The sequence below is a fragment of the Diceros bicornis genome, chromosome 10 (genome assembly GCF_020826845.1).
Source record: "Diceros bicornis minor isolate mBicDic1 chromosome 10, mDicBic1.mat.cur, whole genome shotgun sequence".
In the NCBI taxonomy this organism is placed as follows: domain Eukaryota; kingdom Metazoa; phylum Chordata; class Mammalia; order Perissodactyla; family Rhinocerotidae; genus Diceros; species Diceros bicornis.
Genome location: NC_080749.1, coordinates 75,574,214 through 75,600,516, shown reverse-complemented (window position 1 = coordinate 75,600,516; position 26,303 = coordinate 75,574,214). Strand labels below are relative to the sequence as shown.

The 26,303-nt window shown below is 40.3% G+C and overlaps 1 protein-coding gene across 3 annotated transcripts in view; it reads right to left on the bottom strand.

Annotated features, from left to right (window-relative positions):
* The window catches only part of PLCL1 (phospholipase C like 1 (inactive)), a 325,277-nt gene that overhangs the window by 296,942 nt on the left and 2,032 nt on the right, over positions 1-26,303 (bottom strand). The window contains exon 1 of one of the 3 annotated variants that reach the window (XM_058549514.1): positions 10,330-10,940. The exons of the other annotated variants lie outside the window; for them this stretch is intronic. Coding sequence (XP_058405497.1) covers positions 10,330-10,653 — 324 coding nt within the window. The 5' untranslated portion in view covers positions 10,654-10,940. Of the gene's footprint in view, positions 1-10,329; positions 10,941-26,303 lie in introns of those variants that run through there. 3 annotated transcript variants of the gene reach the window in all.

Below are 26,303 nucleotides of genomic sequence, written 5' to 3'. Positions count from 1 at the left end.
CTTCTAGGGTTGGGGAGGAAGGACAGGAGAGGTCTCCCCATAGATGGTCCCATAGGGATGCTGCAGGCCCCACTGGGTTGGTTTTTTCTTCTCCTCAGGTTGATAGTGAACTGACTATTGGTTCTCTCTATGAGGCAGGCATCCAAATGCTGATCCTCTGTGGAGTTGCTGCTTCTCCACAGTGCCCTTCTTCCCTGCATATTCATCATCCAGGTGTTAGAGATCTGGCTTGAACGCTGACCTCTTCCTCCCATCCCTTACCCAGCCCTTGCCCCAACATTTTGTTAATAGAGTCCCTCTGCCCAAATGGCCTCTTTGGGTGGGGCACCAGCAAGAGGCGTGACCATATTCTACAGTGTTCTCCAAACCCAGGACAGCATTAGGGGCTCTGATGGTCCAGTAACTCAGTACCTTCCAGAGAAGGGATGAGCATCAGTCCCAACTTATAGGGAGACTTGGTAGGGAGGGGGACTGTTGGATGCCACCACAATCACACATTCTCTTGAGTCCCTTCTCTCTCAATCTCAGAAAGTGGACTGAGCTCTTCCCCCCACAAGGAAGAAAGTGGAAGGAACAGGCTGTCTTCAGGAAGCCTAACCTCCCTCCAAGGTTACCTCCTCCCTCCCAGTCCTCCTCTTATTTAGCCTGGGGAGGAGGCGTGGGCAAGAGCAGTAGTGAAGCCGCCTCTCCATAAGACAGAGAGTGGTGGCTGAACACGACAGTTCATGGTTCCCTGAATCCATGGAGTCTTAGGCCTTTTGTTTTAAGCTGTGATGGTTAATTCCAGCACTCAAAACTACTCCCATTCTGTTACACCAACTTCTGTGAGATTTATTTGTCAGAAGCCATTTCTCTGTATTGGTGAACCTGTAATGCTGAGGGTGCAACCATGAAGAATTTCCTTGAACTTTCCTAGGGCTAGGGCTAGCAAAACAGCAAAATAGACAAAGTTTATCTTTAATGCCAAGCATTCCCACCAACAACCCAGACCAATCCTTCCTAGATCTTCCCAGGAATCTCTAGGTTCAAAGGGCTTTGTGCCCAGGAACTACTATTAACTGTGTTAAGGGGTGAGGTATTAATTAGTTAAAAGGCTCTCCAAAAGAACCAAAAAGGCATTATAATAAAAAAAAAAAAAATGAATTCCCAAATATACAACTTCTGGCAGAATGATCCAGGTAAACATACATTTGTTGAGCCATTTACCCCGCCCATTTATAAATATGGTCACATCTGACACCATTCCCCTCTAGCCCACCTTGATTCTTCTCTTTCTCTTCTCCCCAAACCCCAGAAATCTCAACTTCTGGTCAAGTTTAACTGCTAACACTTCTGAGTGTGCTTCTCACAGCCCACGCAGCTACTTTTGTGACACACATGTCTCTGGATGAAGATCATCATCCCGGCTGTAAGGTAGAAAGCTGGGGATCAAAAGGTCACCTGCTATGGAGGCTTCTGACTTTCAGTGTGTCTAGCACAAGTGTATACACACATATACACACACATACATGCATACACCCCACTGTATTTATCACAAAATTAGCTCTCATACTAATTGAACATGAGAAAGTGTTAGGGAAAATATTTCCTTTAAGTTTCAGATGTTTGAGGAAAGCCTTATATTTTTTTCCAAAAAAAATCCACTTTAAGAGAATTTAACCAAATACCCTATTGTGCAAATGCTGCAATAGAAAAAAAAGGAGAGAGAGAGAGAGAGAGAGAACGAAAGAAAAGGCCAAAGTCCTATGTCCTTCCAATAACTTAACATAACTGCAGGTAGATCATTAAAGCTGAAACATGAGTGTTTCAACAAAGGAGCTGACTGTGCCTTTAACACCTGGCCATTCTCCAAGTGATGGGGACACACCTCTGGGTACCATTTGGCCACCTTACTGTATCCCTACACAGCAGAAGGCATTTATTACTTTTAATACAAAAAAGCAGCCATAAGCATAATTTCATGACATAATCATATATTTGAATGAGCCACATATTAACTTTGTAATTTCTACCAAAAAAGAAAGGAATTAAATGATTAGAGAGACTTTCAGTTTAATGGAATCTCACAAATATTTACCAAGCTCCTCCTGTGTGTGAGGAACTATACCTACCTCAAATGTAATTAGAAGGAAATCTCAATCATACAACACCATATCCACTACCACTTAACAAAATTGCAACTTCCTTGGATTAGAAAGTCGGATACTCCTTATTGATTTTTTGATGCTGGAAGACAAAAATCCATAGCCTGTGTCATTTATACCAAAGTTGGATCATAAACTCTTGCTTCATGGTAAAGATGCTAATTCTGGTAAAAGAGTAAAAATATACTAATAAGAGTTCCACTTCTCTCAAGAGAAAGTGGGGTACAAGACTAATGTAAAGTCATGGGTATTTTACAGGAAAGGTTATGAAACTAAAAACATTTATTCAAATGATCCTTAAGAGAGTTTCCCAAAACTGTTCTCAGAATCATTTCTTTTTGATTTGTCAGCTAAGCTTAGTTTTTAAGGTAACCATAAAATGTCTGCTAATTCATCCACAATAGCTAGGGTTTAAATCGATATTATTTAAGAGAATATATACCATAAAGATTGAAAGCAACCTGTAGAGCCAGACTATTCGGGTCCATTTACTGGCTCTGCCATTTACCAGCTATGTGACCTTGGGCAGGTCACTTAACATCTCTCCATCTATAAAAATGAAGACAATAATAAAAAATACTCACCTCATATGGTTATATGGTTATTGTGAGGACTGACTGAGTTAATACACAGGAAGTGCTTGGAACAATGCTAGACTCATAACACAAATTATATAAGCATTTGCTATTATTATAAAGATTTCTCAATAGGAAAATCTCTTCAAGATGTCACCGTGTGTTTTATCTATTAGATTAAACACAAAAAGAAAGTTGCTTAATTATTAATAGCATTTCTAAATATATAACATTTATAGCATGGAATCAATAATTCCAAAATATTTTAACAAGGAGAGTTCACCAAAAGCTGAAAGTGTCTTTGCATCTGGTATGTCAGCCTCTAGGGGATGTACAGACTCCGTCCCACCCCCACCCCCACCCTTACTCCCTCCTCCAAAAATTAGTCATGATAAATAATTAAGAAACTGCAAGTTCAAAGACACTGATGGCCTATATTTTATGGAAGTGAAACTTTCAAAGAAGAAAAAGGTCAGAGTGCACATAGCATGGTCTCCTCTCTCTCTCCTCAACCCAACAATGGGCTGACCTGAAGGGGAGCAGAGCAGGGCAGTTTGCACTCACTCTTCCCACCCATCGGCCCTTCTCCGGAGGCAGACCCTAACCCAGCCTGAGCCAAGGGAGGCTTGGAGGGGAAACACATTCTCCCCCTGCTGACTCCTCACTCTCTACCGTAGGGGGTGTGCTCCTGAGCGGCCTACCCTCATCACCAGCTGACAGATCTGGATGTGGGGTGTGGGCTTTGAGCACACAGGCTATTCGGCCTGCTTTGGTTTGAAGTCACTTGGGCCTTAGGGAAAAGCACCTACAACTTGATCAGCAGCCTTCTTTTTTTATTTTTATAATTTTATCTATTTATTTTTTCCCCCCAAAACCCCAGTAGATAGTTGTATGTTACAGCTGCACATCCTTCTAGTTGCTGCACGTGGGACGCGGCCTCAGCACTGCGGGACAAGGGGTGTGTCGGGTGCGCGCCCGGTCCGAACCCGGGCCCCCAGCGCTTGCGCACTTAACCGCTAAGCCACGGGGGCCAGACCCATCAGCAGCCTTCTTAAGTTCTGCCTTGTAATGTGGACAGCTAACGGTAAAGTGTCCTTTGTCTCTTTTTGTCTTCCTCATGCACTTAGTTTACCTCCCTCAACACCTCACAGGGAAGGTGTTCTGAATACTATCTCACCACCATCATTTCCACCCTTTACGTTGTACCATACCGTAATACAAGTTTACCTACTTATACCTACCAGCTGTGCTTAGTCCAGTACGTACTGAGCATCTTGTAAAAGGCTCTCGAACAGGTCAGTGTGAAAGAATTAACGAAGCAGATATTATCTTTCAAAGATATTTTAAACTTTTGAATGCAAAGTTGTATGGTTAAGGAAAAACACAATATCCTTGCCTGTAATAGCTACACACTTCCATAAATTTACAAATACAAAGGAAGAAATCTTTGGAAACTAAGCACACTTACTAAAATAGTTTAGTTGTTATGTCGTTTTGAATGGACTGCATTGTTTTCAAAATTAACTTGCCTTTCTTCTTCCTGGAGTGATAATGATAATATAAATAATGATTCTTTTCTGCTCACCACGTAAATCCTACTTTTCTCAAAGTAATACTAGATTAATTATTAGTGAGTTGAGTTAAAATGGTACTGTTGAAAATAAACTAGATTATGTCTCTCTTAAACACATCCACATAAGATGTTACAAATACAACTACAAATCCAATCCAATTTTAAATCCAAGGGACTATTCCAATGCTTCGTCATACTCTGATTTTGTTGCCATCAAATGTTAGCTGAAATACACAATACATCGGCCAAAACTGAAAACAAGACAGAATATTGTTGCTATAGAAGTTGACCATCTGGTCCTAATTGCTATTATCACTTTAGTATACTCATGAATTGCAATAAATTCTGCCCATTGTATTCTATTATAGGAACTGGGACACAGAGATGAACTGGGATACAGAGACAAATAAGATTGATAAAAATACAAATAAACCTTCTTTACATTATTAAAACACATCAAAATACGAGGATTTTGTAGAACTGACAGGTTTCACTGCAGCAAGATTTACTGATTTATTACCTTAGATTTAGATCGAAAGTACAATCAGATTATTCTCTCTCTCCATCAAATAACCAATGGTTCATTTGCTGGTGCTGAGATCCCAATAGGAAACTCAAAAAGTAACTTTGCTGTTGCCTCTTACTTCTGTTTAGTAATTCTAAGCTGGATAATTTTTTTGAATTTACAATCTTATACGTGTCTCAGTTCGGATATTGCTCCTGAAAATGGAATTACATTTCATGTTCACAGTTATTAAAGCTGAACAGAAGTCCCTGGTGGAGCAGGGAAAACGGCTGCAATTCTTTCCCGGAGTTACTCCCCGCCTGCGGCCTGACCAGTTGCTCAGCATTACCTAGAAGCATTAATGGACTGCTTGTTCAGTAGCACCAAAGGAAAAGTCGGCTGTCTCCTAGTGTCTTTTCATAACACCCTGCTGTGCCTGAGGTGCTATTTGGCAATATATGTTCAATTGACATTTTACTGCACAAAATTTAATTACCTGTTTTCTCTACTGTAAAAAGGGAAAGGCTGGGAAAACAACCATTCAGTCTTAATTGCAATGTACATTTAACCCCTCAATGGCTATGTAACTTAAACTTTTTGAACCTTAATATATTTTCCAAGAAGGAAAACAAATAGTGTAAATTCTGATCGTAGTAGCAAACTGTAATCAACAGGAACTTCTAAAATCTTTCATCAAAAAATGACAAGCCTCTTTGTCTAAATTCTATTCCTAATTCTCTTGAGAGATGCTATAAGAAATCACATCAGAAAGGCACCACAATGAGAAGCAACCACTTCTAAGGTGAAATGTGACCATGTTTCTATCACAATTTCAGAGAAAGGAAACACTCTGACTGAAGTTACTGGGATAATAAAACATATCCACCCAAGAAGTTTAATACCATTAATACAGCTGAATCATACCTTAGAAGGAGCACCCCCAACTGAAGCCATTCAGGCATGTCCACAGCATCCCTTTATAGTCAAGGTTGGCCAGCTCTGTAGTACAATCAGGTTGTTTCTCCAAAAGTCACCCACAAGTTGGTTATTTGAAACTTTTAACACATATTTCAACAGACACAAAAAAGTCTATAAATGCTGATTAATTCCCAGGCCAATCTACAGAAGCCTGTTTAACTTACAGTGTGCCTAAAATTAAGTTATTTGTCAATCATAACTATCTCTATAAAAAAAGCTTTCAGAGCTCTAACTTAAGATCATCTATTCCATCTCTCCCCTAGAATAATACATATTGCTATCCCCCAGGTACTTGATCCCTCTACACATCAGTCTAAAAGAGAAGACAACCCTTCACAAACTCAACCGTCTGCAGCGCATGGGAGAAGTGGGCCTGGTATAAAACAACAGGTGTGCTCTCCATATTTTGACAAGTAGAACAACTGCCAAATTGCTCTGCCTTTTCAATACAGTGCAGGCCTAACAAAATGACCAAAGACAGAAAAGTTTGCAATCTGTTTCTGAGTCACCCATCTCTAGGTGTTCTGAATTGGGGAGGAGCAGGGAGGAATTGACCCCACAAGCCTTGGGGCCCAAGATTCAGACTCTTCTGCCCCTCTCTTACATGTTCATGTTGTTTCTAACCTAGAAAGCATTCATGGATTGTGGGCTTCCTGCACCTAAGAATCAGCATACGAGCACAAGTTCTGGAGTGAAGAAGACACAAGTATGAATCCTGACCTCACGTTGCATCAGTAGCTCTTTGCCTCCCTTCTCTACTTCCGAGGGTTTGCTTGAGGATTAAGTGATATAATGCATGAAAGCTTCTAGTTTAGTACCTGACACATAGTAGGCAGCACTTCATAAAAGTGAATAAAATTCCTCTTGCCCCTCTGAGGAGGGCCATAATTTTGAGATGGGTCAACAGGCACCCAAGGCACATCTTTGAGACTGTAGCTCAGAAATCCACTGCACCAGCCCCACAATGAACATGACAGAATGAGAATGGCCATGATATAAAATACTGAGACATGAACAACACCAAAGCCATTACTTTAACTGCCTCGGCGCAGGTCTCAGCACCTTGTTCCCAACTCCTATCTTCATCCCACACACCTATGTCCATGAAATCCAAGCGATAATTTCTTCTAGAGAATTCATACTTAAGTAGAATCAAAAGGAAATGGAAAAAAGTAGAACCCTTCAATATTTTACATATAAGGGAAGAAAAAACAACTGCTATTTTAAAAACATGTGTGTATCTCAATTCCCACCACCTAGTATAGGGAATAAGCTACACCGCTTTCTATTTCCATAACATTACAGAGTTATAGAACTATAAATTAGAATCTAAAATGTTAAATATTTTAAACATATAAGTTTGGTATCAAGTATCAGATAGATAAATGGTCTAATTTCTTAAGTAGAAATAGATTCAAATGCAGAATAGTACATAATTGTTAGATATTATCAGTCTTGCATGTAACTAACTTGTCATTTTAAACCACAAGTCATCAAGAAGCAATTAAGATGGAGTCTATTGCAATACTGTGGTATACAACAATGCACTTACCAAAAAACATGCAACATTTATCAATGTCAATGCTGCTGAAAATAATCACACAAAAAACCACAGGGAGAAAAAGGACAGATTAAAAAGAAACTAGTTTAATTCTCACATTAAATTTCTTAAAATTTAGGATGGGGCATAAAAGGAAAAAAACACAATTATACTAAAAAGAAGACTTTCTGAAGATGTGTCAAGATAAATGTTGTCATTGTTTTCATCAGCTGAGAATGAAACTGTTTCTCAACTAAACACATGTTTTCACAAATTAGGGAGGGCAAATTTACTGAAAACATTCCTTTTATTAATATACAAGACAGTCTGTTTTCTGGCATGATAGAGGAATGCACTATTCTGATTTATATAATATTTAAGTTAATAGAGAATTAGCAGTCAAATAATTAGAATAGAACAATACTCTAAATTGAGCTGAAAATAATTTAATATTTGATGATTCACAGTCTTTCAAGGGCTCAGAGTTATGATCATAATATCAATTATTACTGTACTAAGGCTATTCGGAACAGTATTTAATAGTTTGATTAGTATAATCTGTACTAAAGCCTTTCTTTTTTGTGTATACTTCAATGCCAAATAAAAAGAACTCAGAAAAACTATGAAGAACATATTCTTCTCTCAATACAGAACATGTACTACTTATTTCTTATATGATCTAGACCTTTTTAAGGAACTCTCATTTTTACTAAGCTAAAGTGAACAAACCATGGGGCAGCAGATTCAAGATGTCAACAGAAAGGTCCTTCATCTCTGAGAGGGAGTGGAACAGAGCCCAACATCTGCCTCTTTCCCCACTGGAAGGGAATGAAGGCCTCTGGGACAGGCCCCGAGGACCAAAACCTACTAATGACCTACCAGGTTATCCTTGAAGATTAACTGACTCATCACAATGACCTTAGACAACCCTCTAGGCATCAAAAATGTTTGGAGCAAATCTGAAGATACAGGCCTATAAAACTCTAGTCAAATTTTATTATATAAATCAGGAGCATCAGTAGTCCACCAAAGATACGTACAGATACTTAAGCTTACATATACATGGAATATTTCTGGAAGGATACATAAGAAAGTGTTAACAGCTATGGTAGTAGACTATGTTATGTGGGAGTGTGGAGTAGCTGGAGGTCTTCCCTTCATACTCCTTTGCAACAGTTGTTTTTATCATATGCATATATTACTTTTTCAATAAAACCTAATTTAAAATAATAATAATTCAGTTCATTTTCTATAACTTTAATTTTAAAGGCCATTTATTAAATGCTTATTTTACTATTAAATAGGGCAAAGATCAAGCCAATACTCTGTTGCCTCCCTCCTTTTTTGTCAAAAAGAAACTTCAAAACAAAACAGGCACCATTACTCAGCAAGGACCCTTCTGAGAATATAAACCAGCACATAGTACAATTTAAAAATTGCAAATTTAGCTGCAAGAATTTGTATATTCCTTACACTCCATTACTTTTATTGTTTACAACACTACAGAGCCTACTGCTTTTCATGATGGTATATTTTAAACTCTCTTGCGATGCTTGTTTTCACACACACAGGACCACATGTAATATCGATATCTTAGAATCCAAAATATGTTTCCTAATTGTGATTTTTTTTTAAATTTCTAGACAATAAGTTTTCTGACCTGTGGGTTAAAAGGAAAAAAAAAAGGGATCATTTCCTTTTTATCCAAATTCACACCCAGAATAGAACACTCCTTTTCACATAATCTAAAAGTCACAAAATAACAGAAACTACTACAAGTTATTTGCAACTACCACCTACTCTTCTTTTAATATAGAAATCTCCCTCCCTGTTGGTTCTAAACTTCCATGTGTCACTGTTGGGAAAAAGCCTAGACCATACTTGGAGCGAGCTGGATGGATGCAGTGTGGGAGCAATCTACACACTGGCGCTGAGAGCTCCAATTTAGAGCTTGAGAAAGAGACATGCATTCTGCGGAGGTTACACAGCTTAAACCTGAACAAGGGTTTTTGAATGTATTAGTACACCAAGTAAGTTGAATAGTGAGTAGTTCCAAGTTCATCTTTCATTATCATCTTTGGCTTCTCTTTCATATATAAGTAGTTTCATACTGACTGCTCTACCAAAATCGATTTTAATCTCAAATGCATATGATTACTCACATGCATTTATGCTAAAAGGCCCTTTTCCAAAGCCTGTGGGAGGGTTCTGACTTCCAGGAAACCTTACCCCGATGTCATGCACCCGAAAGATGAAATCTGTAACAGGAAACAAGCCCCAAGTGGAAGGAAGACATAAAGAGATAAGGGAGGAGCGAGCCTAACAAATTTCTTGCCAAATGATTGGAGAAAAACCCTGGCCGGTAGTTGAGGGGGCAGGAAGCGTTTTCCCTGGTTGTGGTGGTAACCACATGGACACGGGACTATGGTGAGGGGATTGACTGCTTTCCGGTCCCGCTTTTTGCAGCGCAGACAGTCAGGGCTCCACCACGGCTCTTCACTTTGCCGCAGGGTCTACTGAGAACTCTGCCTAGCTACCGAGCAAGTTCACCCCTCTTGGGATTTTGGGATCATTTGAGTTTTTTGGCTTTTTTTTTTTTTCTCCCACTTGAGGGTAAACTGTGCATTTCCGTTACTGTGCTGGAAAAGCTAACCTTTCGCTGGAGAGCAGTGCACAACCATCCAGTGGGTCTGCATTTATATTGAATCCTCCCTTCCTCCTTTCATCAAAGGTTTAATGAAGCTCTCAGAGAAAATGAGGAAAAGCATCCATCAAAACGCAAAGTCGCAGAGCGGAACTTTTCCTCTGCTGTCAGGAAAAAAGAAAGTCACTGCTTCTCATGGCGAAGAGCTGAGTCTGGGAACCTCCGGATGAGGAAGGAAGGTTTGGTAATGAAGGAGGTGGGAGAAAACAATGCCGAGCCTGCGATGCCTCGCGACACCGTACATCCTGCCCGGGTCCCCCACCCACCCAGAGCCCACACCCACGCTCCGGGGCGGCGCGGCCTCGCTTACCTTGATGATGCTGCTGCGCCGGGGGGTCGCCCGCGCCGCCTCCAGGAGGCCAGCCTCGCTGTCCGCCGGGGGCCCTGCAGCGCCGGGCAGCACGACCCCGCTGCGACGGTCCCTCGCCCGGCCCCCAGGGCCCGCCGCCACGCCGTCCCCGCAGGCGGCGTCCGGGCCCACTCGGGGGTCGTCTTCGCTCCCGGCTGTGTCAGGCGGCGCGGGACCCTCCCTGCCGGCCGCGCCCTCGGCCATGGCCCGGCGCGTCTCGGGCTCCCCGGGGGCAGACGGCACGCCCGGCAGCGCAGTCCGGCCGCTGGGCACGGGTGCGCTCATGCACCGGGAGGCGGCCCCGCCAGACTTTGTTTCATCGCCCGGCGGCAGCGGCAACTTTCTGGAGAGGAGACATCGCTCGGGTAGAGACGTCCGCGGCTTTGGTCCAGGCGGCCAGCAGTCCGCGGGGGGATGGCGGCGGGGATGGGGAGGAGATGTGAGCGGGAAGGAGAAGGAGAGGCGAAAAGGAGAGGGAGGTGTCCGAAGTGTGATGCAAACGCCCGCTCTGCACCAGACAAAGGGCACCGGCGCCTGCCGGGCGGCCTCCGAGGCCGGGACGCGCACGGCCTGAGACGGGCCGGAGCAGGGCGACCGCGGCCCGGCGCACCCGCCACCTGCCCGCGGACGGCGGCGCAGCGGCCCCAGGAAGTGCGGCGGCGGCCTCCACTCCGCTCTGTTGTGACAGGGAGGAAAGACTTGTTTTGACAGCCCGTGGGGATTGGCAGGCGTCTGGGCCTCTTAGGAGCCTCGCCTCGCCGAGGGGTGGTCGGCCCGACCAATCCCCACTGCGGAGGGGTGTGCCCGAGCGCGAAGAATGGAATGTGTTCAGTAACTGGGAGCCGGCCCAGCCGCGCTCGTGTACTCGAGCGAGGTTGGGAGCGCGCGCGCGCCCGCCTGTGCGCACCCGTAGGCGCTCCGTATGTTTTGCGAAGTTTAGACGTTCGAAATGAGCCGGAAGATGCAACAAAATAGGGGGTGGGGGAGCGGACGGGAATTAGGAAACAGTCTGCAAAGCAAAGCAATCTGGAGGAAAGAGGGTGTTGAGTATTAATATCAAAGCGTTTGAGGTGATGGAGTACAGCTTCGCACCACCCGGGGTTAAGTGCAGGCTCTCATGCCAACCTTTAGAAGTCAAGTCCAAGCAGAGATAAACTAGGGTTTACTAGAACCCTGGAATTGAATAATTTGCTTTAGGTTCCATGAAAAGATCTTCAGTTCACTGTGCAATGTGAATAAATATGACAAGGATCGGGAATCAGATAAAAGAGGTGAGGGTAATAAGAAACTGAACCAACCATATCCCTCTGGAGGGTTGACTCCTAACAAACCACAGATATGATGGAAGTTGGCTAAATACAAGGTGAGGTGGGGGATTTAGTCTCTATCCTAAAAGATCCCTATTTGAAAATGGTTCAACTTCCTTTCTCTAAATAATCCTTTATAAACATATGTTGCTCATTTCCGGCAAGCTAGCAACCAAGAAGAGACATACCTTTGGATGATGCATTAAGTCACTGAAATTAACCACAGAATGCTCAGATAGATGCAAATGATGGCTCTGAGGTTCCCTGGTATGACAGAAGACTTGACATTTTAATTTAAAGGTTTTTAAATATTAGAATCTATATTAAATATCATTTATAACATTAAATTCTATTTTAATTATTTATAATTTAATAGAGTTGTTATTTGTTCCTTGGTCTGGCCAAGAACATGAAAATTCTTCAGCTTTTAGACCTAGAATTTGTTAGAATCTCAGAATTTTAGAGATGCAACGAGATTTAGCCATCATCTAGGGCATTTTATTTTACAGATGAGATGAAGGCATAGGGAGCATTAGTTTCTTGCCTCCTAGTTAGTGCAGGAGCTGAAATTAGAATCTGCCACTGAACTCCTCCAGTAATCTCTTCACTACTTTATCTGGCTCCTCTGAGGCTGCAAGCAGGCAGAACTGGATGAGGCCCTTGGGAGGTCAGATTTGACATTCACCAACTTTTAGGGAAGACTGAAACGGCTTGACTTTACCTTTTCTTTAAATATAATGGAGCCCAGCAATGAATGTACTGTAGATTAGTAACTTCTGGTTTTAGAACCAACACCACCCTCTAGTGAGTTCCTGAGAACTGCACCCATAATAGCAAATGCTTTTTTCTTTCTTTCTGATATGTAAAAGACAGGAAAGGAAACTCAAAGTTTCCTTTTCAACTAATCTGTCTTTATAATCCAGACTGGAGGAAGGAAGGAAAAGGGCCCCAGACTTAAAACAACTGTACATGTCCTTCATCTGCATTAGTTCAAGGAATTCCCATCTATCTTGTATAGCAACTATTTTTACTTGCTATCCTCACAAACATAACCTATTTTAGGCTATCATTTTTTTCTTTGATATTCAATTATTACTGTGGTTTCCTTCCATCTTCTACAGTTGCTTTCAGGGATTCATTTTTCTTTGTTACCCTAACAAAAATTCCATTCTTGGGGTGTCCTCTGAGAAATGTAAAACTGTAATTATCTCATTCATCATCTTGTTCTACAATATTAATATCATTTATAAGGATTTCCCATCCTACAGGTTTGTATACCATTCTGATGATAATTTGTTTTTTAAAGTATTAAAATTAGTGTCACCTCACTAACATTTAAGGGCAGTGATCTTCAAAAAAAAAAAAAAGAAAGAAACCAGAAAGTATAGCATATACTGTATAAAATTTAAGTTTCAACTAGACCATGTCCAGTTGGACTCTTATCGCTTCCCTCCCTTAGCAGCCTTCTCTCTCACCCTCATGTGAGAGAGAAACACAAATGCACACATGCACACGCTCAGTCTCTCTCTTTCTCTGCCTCTCTCACACACACGCACAGCTCTGAGTCCCTTGCTCTGAGCATCTAGTCATAAAGGCTGTTGTCTGCCATTCTACTTTGAGAAAATAGTTGGATGCTGTTTTGCAAGTCTTTCATACTGTTGTCTTCTAGCATAAGCGCAGGCGGCTTCTCCTGTTACTCATATTTGCACTGAAAAAAAAAATGAACCCTCCATTGAACCTGCTCCTATCTGGGGACAGATTCCACTCTGTGGCCCCAATCCCAAGACTAAGAGACAGGTTTAGCCAGATTCGGTTAAGTCAGCACCCACAGGCACATTCCTACCCCTCCATTAACAACCCCCCTTTCCAAATTACTATCACCCACAGTTCCTGCCTCCTACCCTTTCACCAAGTAACTCTGCAATCACTTGACTGGCAGATTGGAAACTGGGGGGTGCAGGGGGAAGGGATGTGAAGAAGAGGAATGAATTGGCAATTCAAATGTCACCACCTCAGAGGTCTTCTCTGACCACAAATCTCAAGTTGCTCCTTCAACCCCACACACATACCAGGTTACTCATATTATTGTTTTGTTTTCTTATAGGATTTTATCACTGTTAATAAACTATCCTGTCCATGGAATCGTTTACTTAGATATTCTGTCATACTGACCTCCTATCTCTGCCCCACTGAAATGAAGAATATAATCTCTATGTGCATAAAGGCCTTGTCTGTTTTGTACATTGCTCTATCTCCAGCTCCCAGAACCATGCCTGACACAGAGTAGGTCCTCAGTAAATATTTGTGGACAGAATCTTCACCTTTGCAGTCCTCTGACTGAATAAAACAACCACTTCTGATAAAGAAAAATGGCTCTGTCACTGCCCACACAATAGAACTTCTCACCATCAAAGATCCTAGAATTCTGTCCTAGGGCAGAAATCAGAGCCGACCCAAAGCAAGCAGTTGCAATATTGGAAGGATGCTTATAAATTGGAGTAAATTGTAATCTAGAATTAGAAAGACAACTGATAGGAACCTACCCAGGTCCAGCAAACCTGAAAATACCTAGTCCAGAATCAAAGACCAGATATGTCAACGTAGTCCTTGCAGCCCAGGGAAGTCACTCCAGAACCCTGAGCCTAAAAAAATATTCAGCGAGAATATTACGACTTTCCACACACTACCAGGAATTCACAGATGGGGAAGAGAAGTCATTCTGGTAACTGCTTGCTATGTACCAGATAATCTTCTACGAAGTATTTGATCTCCACTTTACAGACAAGGAAACTAAGGATCAAAAGGGTCAGTTAACTTGCTGAGAGTCAGACCAACAGGGAGTGATGGAACCAGGATTTGAGTCCCAGTCAGCGACTTTGAAGCTTGTGCTCTTTCTGCTACACAAGGCTCTCACAAGGTGCAAGTCCAGTGACGGTCCTGGAGACTTTGCCTATTCTGAGAACCACTCCTTCAGATAGGGGACCACTCACATTAGCCACGATGACCTCTTCTTTTAACATCAGCATTACCTTTTGTCATCAAGACAGAGTATGAGGCTGGCTGATGTACCCGTGTGAGGAGACACATTTATCCTCTCATCTACATATGTATAAGAAAGAATATGGTACTAAGAGCCAGTTCTCCTGATAAGTTCAAAGATGCATTGAAAGTGAGTACAGCATTTTCAGTAGAGTCACATATAGCTTTATATTCAGCCATAGCACTCCTCAATACACATGGTAATCATTTCAATTTGCTAGTTCAAGAAAACAGAATTTGCAGAGTAATTTGTAGTATAAATATTAGAGTAAATATATACAAAGTTAATAAAAGATAAGCAAAACTTAAATATACTCTTAAAATTCAGAGGGTTTTTTTTCTTGAAAGGTATTCCTTTGTCCCTTATATTAGCAATTAAGTAGGAAATTTCAGTAACTAAACATAAAAATCAACTAATTTTATTTCAAAGTACAAGTAAACTCCACTCCATGATAAAGATCCTACAAAAATGAAAAGTTACAAATTATTTAGAATAGATCTAGATTCACCAGTTTAATAACTCTTCAAAGTACTGAAAGGTGATAAATTTAAGAAATCTCCAATTACAGCCAATGTTCTTCAATGTCTGACTGCTGTTGCTTCTTTTAGGTATTGGGAAACCTCTATGATCTGCAGAACAGAATGCCCAGGGGTCTGTCCATTAACACTGCCCTCTCGGGAATCAGGAATCACCCCATGTAGACCCTGAGGCTAAGATACACTATCAGGAGCCCCAGGCCAATCGTCTGGGAACAGTCTGTATGTGCAGGACAAATGTCTTTTAAAAATAGACAGTCAGTGTTGATTTACTTTCTATGTATTAACTTACTTTGACATGGATCCTGGAGTTGAGGCTCATGTCACGATTATGTTCCCCACTGATGCAGAAGCCATAGAGGCATTTAAGAACAGTACCACTGGAATGGCACCAATGAGGCCCCCAAGAAAACCTGTTTCTCTTCTTTCTCTATTTTATTTGACAACTTGGATCTTTCCAGGTATGAAGTTATAATATAAACTCTTCAAATCAAACATATTCCCAATGCCTGAAACTTGTGCTGCAGGAGCGAATATGGGGTAGGCCCCACCTCCTCTCCCCCATCCCAGGTAAATACCCCTAATCTAATTCATCTGCATGTGGTGGTGGGGTTTTCCTCCAATTTAAGCCAAGATATGAAGTTTATTAATGCTTTTCGGCATTCTAGGACCCAATGGCAGAAATCACTGAGTCTAATTTTTTTCTCTAAGGCACTCCTTTCCTGTGATCATGATATATTACTCTTATACCTATCTCGTTAACCTTATTGATGTGCTTTTGTTGCAATCTACCTCACATCTTTTGAGAGGAAGAAGCAGAAAGCAATATTTAAATAAACACAAAATCGTAATGCATGTTCTAAATTAAAACATAAGACAAGAGTAAAGTATGGTCTCTTTTGTAAGCCCTTTTTAGTTCCTCGTAAGTTTTCAGGTATATAGCTCTTTCATTAAGCACAATACAAGTTTATCTGCTTTACAAAATGAGGAGTTATCAAAACTGAGTCCTTTCTTTAAAAAAAAATCCATTTGATGAAAGCTGGATTGCTAGCATTTGCTCTGTCATTAACCCCTGTGAGAATCCCACAGTTACCACCCTCACTGACTCATATAAGTCACCATGGATACAACTGCCTCTCCACAGTGGAGGAGCAACAGCTGTTGAACTGCACTTGGGAATCCTGCCATTCTCTGTTCTATATAAAATGTACTGGTGAAACTGTTCAGATAATGTCACATTGTTTTCGAAAGATTAGGAAAAAAAACAAAAAGCATGTTGCAGGAATCATCTGAAATATTAAGCAGCAGCAAAGAACTGAAATTTAATTTAAACTGTGAGGTGGGATAATAAGCAACAAATATAGTACAATACTGCACTTAGCGTAATGAGAGGTTATAGAGCTTTCTTTAAATTTTCCCATTGCAAAATGGGATTTTAATAACTGATAGCTGCAGATAGAATTTATTTGGAAGATTCTTTATGAGCAAATACTTAAACTCTAGGCAAAAAGTACCAAACACTATTATTTTTTAGACTATCATTTCTAAAGGAAGGAATATTTTTCTGATTTTTAATAGATATTACATTTATCATCAACATACTGCTGTGAATTCTAAGCTTCAGAAAAATAAAATATGTGGACAAAATGGAATCTTACCCTTCCATCTACCTTAATTTTTCCTGTCTTCAAAATATGGATTAAAATGGTTTTAGTTTGTTTTCTGAAAATGTAAAGAATGGTCTGTGATCTGTGATTGAAACTGCATTAAAGTCAAAAGGAGTACCTCCTCCCTGTATACCCAGTGGATGAGAAAAGTAGCATTGATTTAATTATAAAAAAAGTATTTTCTCTTATTTCTCATCTTAATTCTCCACACTCACCCATCATTAATAACATTCACTAGTCTGAGCACATAAAAATACTTCATTAACACTCTGCCAAAACACAGATCTTCCTACTCTGGGAGATGTTCACTGATCCTCCCGGTCAGGTGGTTATACATTCTCATCCCACTGACAGCAGGCTCAGCCATGTGACTTGCATTGGTCAATGAAAGATGAGAGGAAGGACTCCTCCTAAACAGAAGCTTTAAGAGCCAGCATGTACTTAACCATGATCTCATTTTCCTCTGCCACAAGATTAATTGTTCACCAGATAGAGGCTAGATCCTGAGTGAAAATGGTGTCGAGCAGAGCAGAAGTCAATCTACAGTGGATGTGTAACATGAGCAAGAAAACCACCTTTGTTATAAGCCCCTCAGATCTGGGGGTCATTTGTTACTGCAGTAGAACCTAGCCTCTCCTGACTGATACAGACACGAAAGTTTACTGAAAGCCCTATTCCTTCCACAACCATGCTATTGGTTCATGCAGCCAGACATTGTTTGATTTACAATAAATAAACAATGTAAACATTTACAGCAAATAAACATTCTTGGCATCTACTAAACTAGTAAAAACTAAAAATTTTTGTATCTCCAATAAAATTGTTTATAGTTATTTCCATTTCTGTGACATATTTTTCTCATTTCTTTCTTTCCTGCAAACTGTGTAAGCCCCTGATTTTTGCCTTTCTTATTAGGTTTAGAAATGATAGCATAAACGTGATCATATGCATGCTTTTATTCAGACAATTTTTTCTTATCTTCTTTTACCTGTCTTGCACATTTCTCTCCTCCTCCACCCACATCAACCCTCCCACTCGTTGCAAGGTAATTCAAGTTAACAACCTAATATGCATCTTTTCAGATTTGGTCTAAATTCATATATGTATATTTACATATAGAAAGTGTGTTTTTGTCAGTTTGATTTACCAAAAAAAGAGGGGGAGGAAGAGATATTTTTATACATACTTGTCTGCATCTTTCTTTTCTCACTCAACAATACTTGGTAAGAATCCTACCACCTCAACTGCAACATCTATTAACTGATTCTCTTAAATAAATACATAATATTCCATGGTATGGATATATCAGAATTCATTCAGGCATTGCCCTATTTGAGGTATTCAATTTATTTCTAGTTTTTCACCACTACAAACAACGCTGTAATAATCATTTTTGTACATGTCTTTATGAACCAGTCATTTAACTTCCATCACATAGATTCCCAAGAACAGAATTTATGGGTCAAAGGGTATATGTATGTATATATGTATGTATGTATTTATTTTTGCTGAGGAAGATTGGCCCTGAGCTAACATCTGTTGCCAATCTTCCTCTTTTTGCTTGAGGAAGATTGCTCTTGAGCTAACATCTGTGCCAATCTTCCTCTATTTTTTCTATGTGGGACAATGCCACAGCATGGCTTGATGACTGATACATAAGTCCACACCGAGGATCCAAACCCATAAACCCTGGGCCACTGAAGCAGAGCACGTGAACTTAACCACTAGGCCACCGGGTCAGCCCCTAATTTTAATAGATAATGCTAGATACATTTCCCAAAGAATCACAACACTTCACATTCCACCTTAATGGGTATTGTAGCTCTCATTAATTTCTGCCCATCTTGTAGGTATAAAATTATATTCCATTGTTATTTTAATTTTCACTTTCCAGATTACTAAGCATCGTTTCAAATGTTTCTTGGCCATTTGGACTTAGTCTTCAGTAAACTCTCTACACCTGTGCTTTGCCTTATTTTCCATTGAATCGAATGCCTTTTTCTTCTCAGTTGGTAACAGTTCTGCAGCAAACATAGGGATGCCACACTGAGATCTTGTTTCAATAAAGTGCTCATTCTACAGCTGCATGGCATACGGTTCAATGACAGCCTTCAGCTGTTTGATTACTCAGGGTCCACCTCAACTTCGGAACCAAGGTCATGCTCTTCTCAGGGCAGCCTCTTGCCAATGAATCAGTGAGGCATTGATAGCTGGGGGCAAGCTTTTCTCTTCCCTGGGCAATCTCCAGCCAATGAGCTCTAGCCATTTCCACCACAGCAGGACTCCTCCAACAGGCAATCATTGCTCCACAGCTGCCCCTTGGGCTGGCTGAGATTTTGTCAGGTCTGTATCTGGGCTCCTCTTGCCCAGTCCTGCTCTTCCCCCTTCCCTCTACATGTGTTTCTTTCCAATAAATCTTTTGCATCTCTAACTCCACAAGCTTCTCAGAGAACCCAACGGGCATATCATAGATGTTATCCTTATTATATCAACTGCTTTAATAACATTTTTTTCCAGAACTATTGCTTATTGATTTTGTTTATGGTATCTTTTGCCTATACATTATATTAATTTTCATATTATCACATATATCTCTCTTTTCAGCATTGGTTAAGAAGCACTGTCCAACCCCTAGATTGTACGTGTAATCTTCTACCTTTTCTTGCAAAATTTTTATTGCTTTTTCTTTTTGATATTTAAATATTTGGTCTATTTTTGAATTTAGTTTATATGTGTATATAAGTGTTTATATACACTATATAAGTGTGTACAAGTGTTAAATAAATTTCTAAAAATAAGATGGTGGTCTACTTTTGTCTTCTTCATTAAATAATCTACTCTTCTCACTGAATTGAATTCTCTCTCTTATCATATGTTAAATTCTCAAATGTACTTCAATCTACTCTGGGTTGTCTGTTCTGATACCCATCCAATACCATATTAATTTGAATATAGTGACTTTGCAGTATGTTCTAATATCCATACTCCCTCTACATTGTAGCTAGAGGGATTTACCTAAAGTACAAATCTGACTCCCTACTATAAAGCTTTATTAGCTTCTCAGTGCCAGCTGAATAGGGTCCAGGCTCTTTGGTACATGTGGCCACGGGTCCTATCTACATCACTGGCTTCCTGACTACTCCACTTCTCTTCCTTCATACTCTAGGACTATCAGACTATTTGCAGTCCACTGAATACCACATGCTGTTTCATGCTGTCACATTTTGGTTACATGAAATGTCTTTCTCACCTCTCTTCACTGAACTAACCGTTATTCTTTCTTCAAAATTCAGTTCAGACATCATCTTCTCCAGGAAGCCTTTCCAAAACCCATAAATTTTGTACCTATTGTACTATATTGATACACCTTTTTAAGTGTGTCTGCCTTCTGCTTTAGACTGTAAAATTCAGGTCTAACTCATTTTGGTACACTGAGAACTTAACCCAGTGATGATACAAAACAGGCATTCCATAAATGTTTCTTAAACTATTGAACTAGAGCAGTGGTCCTCTGGGGGTGTGGTAAGAAAATATTAGGACTTATATTTATATTTATCTAAGTTGAATAAGAAGTAAATCAATCTTTGCCTATGTTTAACATGCAGATTTCACTGGTACCATCATTTGGTCCCTATGTGGAAGAATGAGGTATTTCGAGGGAAGATTGGGAGTTCCAGAACATGGAGAAGTTGACAGCACCAACTCATAGCCTGATACATGAACCCAGTTGAATAAATTTAAAAATTATATTTTGTAGTTCAAACTAAACTAACCCAAAATGGGTGAACAGTTTAAAATATTCCTGGAAAACATCATGAAGTAAAGATAATTCTATGAACATTTCACAAATAGCAGAGCTGACCCTTCTCCACTTCCTATACAATGCCATCACTGGCCATATTATGAGGTAAAAACAATGACAATACATCCAAAAAGAAGTCAGCAAAAAAAAAATTTGACTTTTTGTTATGTGGATGTACACCCACTTCTAAAAACAACAGAAGGCCCTGAATGGATGTTGTGTCTTAAGATATTAGCTAACGGTAGCATGAAGCCATGACCACTAGCAAAACATGTTAAAGTAACATTTACTTCATCTTTTAAAAATTCTTTTTTGTGTATGTTTTATGATGTGCATAAGTACTAGTAGAGAGAAACATGTATATAATAGATAAACAAATAAATATAAATGATGGGCATCCTCAAAAACCAGCAAGAGTGTGCAAACAAAAGTGTGGAGACACCTACAGAAGAGTGAGGTCCACACGGTCTACTTATATTTTATTAGGTAAAGAAGGTAGAGAAAGTATTCATCGAACATGTTGAGAATAAAGGAGTTTCTTTACAATGAATTAAGTTATGGGGAAAGGATGGGAGGGAAATTAATGGTGGAATCATGGGAAAGGAAGCATGAAGAAGAGTCTAGGAAAGTAAACAGGAGCAAAGCAAAAACCTCATGAAGAGGAATTGGTCCATTCTGATAGGAATCAGCACATTCTAAAGGCATTCAAGCCATTAGAACAATTCAAATTTGTCAAGGTATCTCCCAAGGCATTCTCCTACAATGGACAGCCAGTGCTCGTGTCCACTTTCTCCAAAGGAAAAAAGAGCAAGCTAAAGGAAAGCTTGCATTTTGACTTCATAATCAAATACACTGTACCCAAATTAAGTTAATAAATCCAGTGGGCCAAAGTAACTAGTACCCTAAAAAGAAAACTAAATTAAACTGAGGGTTTTGTGTGAACATATTTGTATTATAAACAAAATAATTAAGTTAATCAACTTTTTAATATTCTTATGGGGAAATAGATCCCAGGAAAAAAAAACAATCAATGAGCACCTATTGAATGTGGGTTTTGTGCTAGGACTTTTGCATACATTATCTCAATTAATCTTCACAATAGCCAGTAGTAGTAGATGCTATAATCCTTATTTTGGGGATGAAAAACAGAGGTTATATAACTCCCTCCAGGGCACAAAGCAGAGTCAAAATCCAAAGCCCCACCACCACTGAATCACCATGATATAATACTGCCTCTCAAAATTTGACATTACCCAAGCTTATCAACAGATGATGGTCAATGAAGCTCTCTAGATGCTTGAATGATGGCTTTAAATTCTAGTTGCTTATAAAATTTCTCAGTGCTTCAAGGAGACCCAACCTTAAACAGATCCAGATATATAATGTAAGGGCAAATACAAACTAAAATAAGAGGCTTAATTCTCCCTATTGAAAATAAGGGAAGAGACTTCTCCCTCTCTTTCTTTCAGAATTTTTCTGTTTCAAATGTACGTAAATCTTTATAATGGCTAAATAAGCCTCTTGCCAGTCTCACAACTCAGGAACGTGTCCTCAAGAAACATCTTTTTGAAATGCAAACATCAAGGCAGATAGTCCCCCAATCTCCCAGTTTCATCAAGAAGCCTATGGGGCCAGCCCCATGGCATAGCAGTTAAGTTCGTGCTCTCTGCTTTGGTGGCCCAGGGTTCGGATCCTGGGTGCAGGCCATGCTGAGGCAGTGTCCCACATAGAGCAAGAAGGATGTACAACTATGACATACAACTATTTACTGGGGCTTTGGGGAGGAAAAAAAGGAGGAAGACTGGCAACAGATCTTAGCTCAGGGCCAATCTTTCTCAAAAAAAAAAAAAAGCCAACTTTGGTGGTTGCCTTGCTTCCATTTGCAAAACTAATGTAACACCTCCTGTTTTTGTAACACCTCCTGTTACAAACGTATAAAAAGTTTTTCCTCTGGATAAAGCCAATAAGATGGTCACCCCAATTACCAGGTAAAGTTAAGATGAACTATGTGTAATAGGTTGTATCTGCTGGGCTATAAGAGAGTGAGAGTCCTTTCTGTCTCTGCAAGATCTTAGTGGATTGCCTGTGATGCACACGACAGGTTTCATGTTTACTCTATAATGAAACTGTTTTCTGCCCTTATCACCTTTGTGAAGCGGTTTTCCACATCGGGAGAAGCTTGTTTTTTAATTATATTTCCCCAACGATAATCAATATCGATATTTTCTTGAGCAGGGAATCAACAGAGGGCAAACTCATGGGAAGATGTTCTCAAGCCTGCAGTCATTAAATACAATGTGCAATCTGGACTTTCAGTGTCACAATCTTAGGTTACTGAATCTATGCTCTTGGTAGTCATCCCATCTGCAACTTCTGGGCTGCCCTCTTAAGAAAAAAGAAGTTTGAATTTTTCCTGGACTTATTCTGTTTCTATCATATTTTCCTTCAATCAAAAGCAAGCAGTAGTAACCTGCTTAATCCTATTGTGGAGAAAAAGTCATTTGATGGTATGACCTCACTTTAGCATATGCTGTGGTGTGCCCAAATCCCCCTTCAGTACTGAGCCATTGTTCCACCAGATGTTGGGACTGTGGATTGTTCTCACCTGAGTCCTCCAAAAATCGCCCTCAGCGGAAGAAAACAATCTTGTCCAAAGTGAGGTCTCCTCTCTGGGAGCAGCCTGCATCCAATGACTGTAGATGGGTAGAGGGGAGTGGAGAGGATGCGGGGGACCCTGATCTCTCTAGAGACAACTCTGAAGGTCATCCTAGGATTGCTGAGGATTCTGTTGCAACATGACATCAGCTTCTTTTGCTCAGTCCTGCTTCCCTTCCTCTTCTCAGGTGCATTCCCAAGCTCAGGTCCCCCAAAAACTCCTGCATTTCTCAGAGTCTCAGATTTCTCAGAGTCTATTTCCTGAGGAACCCAACTTGCAACGCTCACCAAGACAAAAATTTTTCCAAATGTCAAGCAGTTAACTGATGTCTGAGAATGTGACAGTAAAACATGATGAACATAAACCAGTGTTTCCTGATACCATCTTATAGTACAGGAGCTATATTTAGGCAGGGCTGCCACTGGCCCCTTCAGCACCTTTTTATGAATTAGAAAAAGGCCCTCTCATTGAATGGATGGGGGCCTGTGGCTACATGGTTATGCGAGTGGAGCAGCAAGGGCTGGATTTCAGCCTGCTAGCTCCTTTGGCCAGACACCCTTAGGCATCGAGTAATCTACACAACAGTACATGATGGCCTCTTTTAGATCAGAGGGCACCAAGGGAACAATTGCCCACTACTCAAAAACAATGCAGTTGCTGGAGGAGTGGACAAGTAACAATTTAATTCAACAAATGTTTATACACGTTTGAAACATCATGGATAGAAGGACATTAGGGATATGAAATATTGCCAAGATGCCTAAAGGTGTAAGAAAAATGAATTAAGAGGTGTCATGATAGTAGTGAAAATACCGCAAGCATCTGAAGGAAACCAGAACATGTCACCCCAAAATATGTCTCCTTGACATACTAATTATTTTGAGTTGAAGGCAATTAAGAAGCAGTAAACACAGAAAAAGCTCCTCCTTTTCTGCCTAAAGGCAGGAAATAAATGCTCCTTCTACTGGAGACAGATTCTTATCAGCCCAGAGAAAGGCACCAGAGGAATCTGCAAACAAACCTTGTTAAACTAACCCTTATCTTCCTAGTTACTTCTTCACCATTTGCTATCTCTAGCCCAAACCCCTTGGTCTTGTCAATTTCTCATAAATTTATTGTTTCTTTCTCTAAAACATATAAAAGCTTCCTGCTCTGTTCACTTCTTCAGGTCTTCATTCTCTTGTGAAGGCTCCCATGTACATGTAAAAATTCAATAATATTTCTATGCTTTTCTCCTGTTAATCTGTCTTTGTCAGCTTAATTTTCAGACCCAGCCAGGAACCCTAAGAAGGTTAAGAGAAACTTTTTCCTCCCCTACAGATCAAATCTAAGGATGAGATAAGAATGGAAAGAGGATAAAAATCAGCCATGTTAGTGGTCAGGAGGTGAGAGCAGGTAGGTAAGGGTTCAATAAAGGGGGACAAGACAGGGCAAACACTAGGCCTGAGTCTACAGTGGGCAATATGTTCTGGGTGATCATTCCTATACTGAAGTTTTGCTGTATGTCTTATTTTTGTATATAATAATGTTATTTGCTCTTACTGAAATATCTGAGAACGTTCAAAGGATTTTGCAAGTGAGATGTTCCAAACATACAGTCTTCCCCTAAAAAGCAACTGAAAACATGTGCATAATTATCAAACGATACTTGTGTGAATGAATCAAGAAAAAGGTTCTCTGGCGATGACTGACTGATTGTTCTTCACTCTCAGTTCAGAAGGAAGAGTAAAATGGTGAGGGGTGGGGGAAAAGTGGAAGTTGGAGTGAGGGTTGTCTGTTCATTTAGTCTCTTATTCCACAAATATTTATTGAGTTCCTACCTTATACTGCACAGTGAGTTCTATATTGTATATTCTTGTGTCTAAGTAATTGTTCAAAGTAAACAGCATAATCAAATAAACCAATTGATTTTTACAAAGAATTTTCCAATACACCAGATACCGCTCTAGTCTACACCATCTCTGTAACATACTCTCTAAGTGTTAAGTATTGTGTTCCCTGTAGAGGAAAGATCTGAACTGACCTCTTTGCTTCCTTGAGGCAGATTTTTTTTTTACTCCCATCACTCACCTCTCCTATTTCAAATATGTAACCAACATAGAGAAAAAGAAAGCACCTAATAATCCTCCAAAATACAATAGGTTAATAGACTTGGGAACAAGAAAGAAATAAGATGGAAGCAGAGGAATCTTCTAAACATGTCTTTTCATGCTGTTTTATCTACCAAGTTAAGTCACTCCCTGGTCTAGGCTATCTCTGCACCCGGCAACTCTTCTACTGCTACACAGAGCACATGGAGTTTATAAACTTTCTATTAACTTAGCTCCTTCTCCCACTAGACCTGGGCTGCTGGCAAGCAAGAACCAGGTCTTAATCCTTGCCATATCCCCTGCCTTCGAGTAAACGCTGGTCCACAGGATGGATGCCAATGGTTACCTAGGCCTATAACCTAGAGAATGCATCAAAAGGGTTATCAAGAAAAGGACTGCCTGAAATAGATACTAGGAGTTAGACTCTGTAGCTAGAAAACTCAAAGCAAGAATCGAAGAACTGCCAGTGAGTGAAGGCAAACAAGGAGAGCAGGCTTGGGCAAATCCCTGAAACAAGAACTATGCTCTGAGGAGACTGTGTGAAGCAAAAAGATGACAATGAGATTCCAGTGCAAAACTAAGAAAATGGGATATTTAGGTTTGCAATATGTTATGTGTTGTACTTTTATATTTATCTTTGTCAGTGTCATCCCCAGTATCTGAAACTTGAGACTTCTGAAGGATCCTCACCAATCCCTCTCCATCATCACTCATGCCCAACAGTCTCAGTTTCTCTCCAGTTTCTTCTTAACCCTTTCCCAGTATTTTATTCCCATTGCTGCCACTTTTTTTTTTAGCTCCCCAATACTTTCACTAGAGTAGTATTCTCCTAATTCA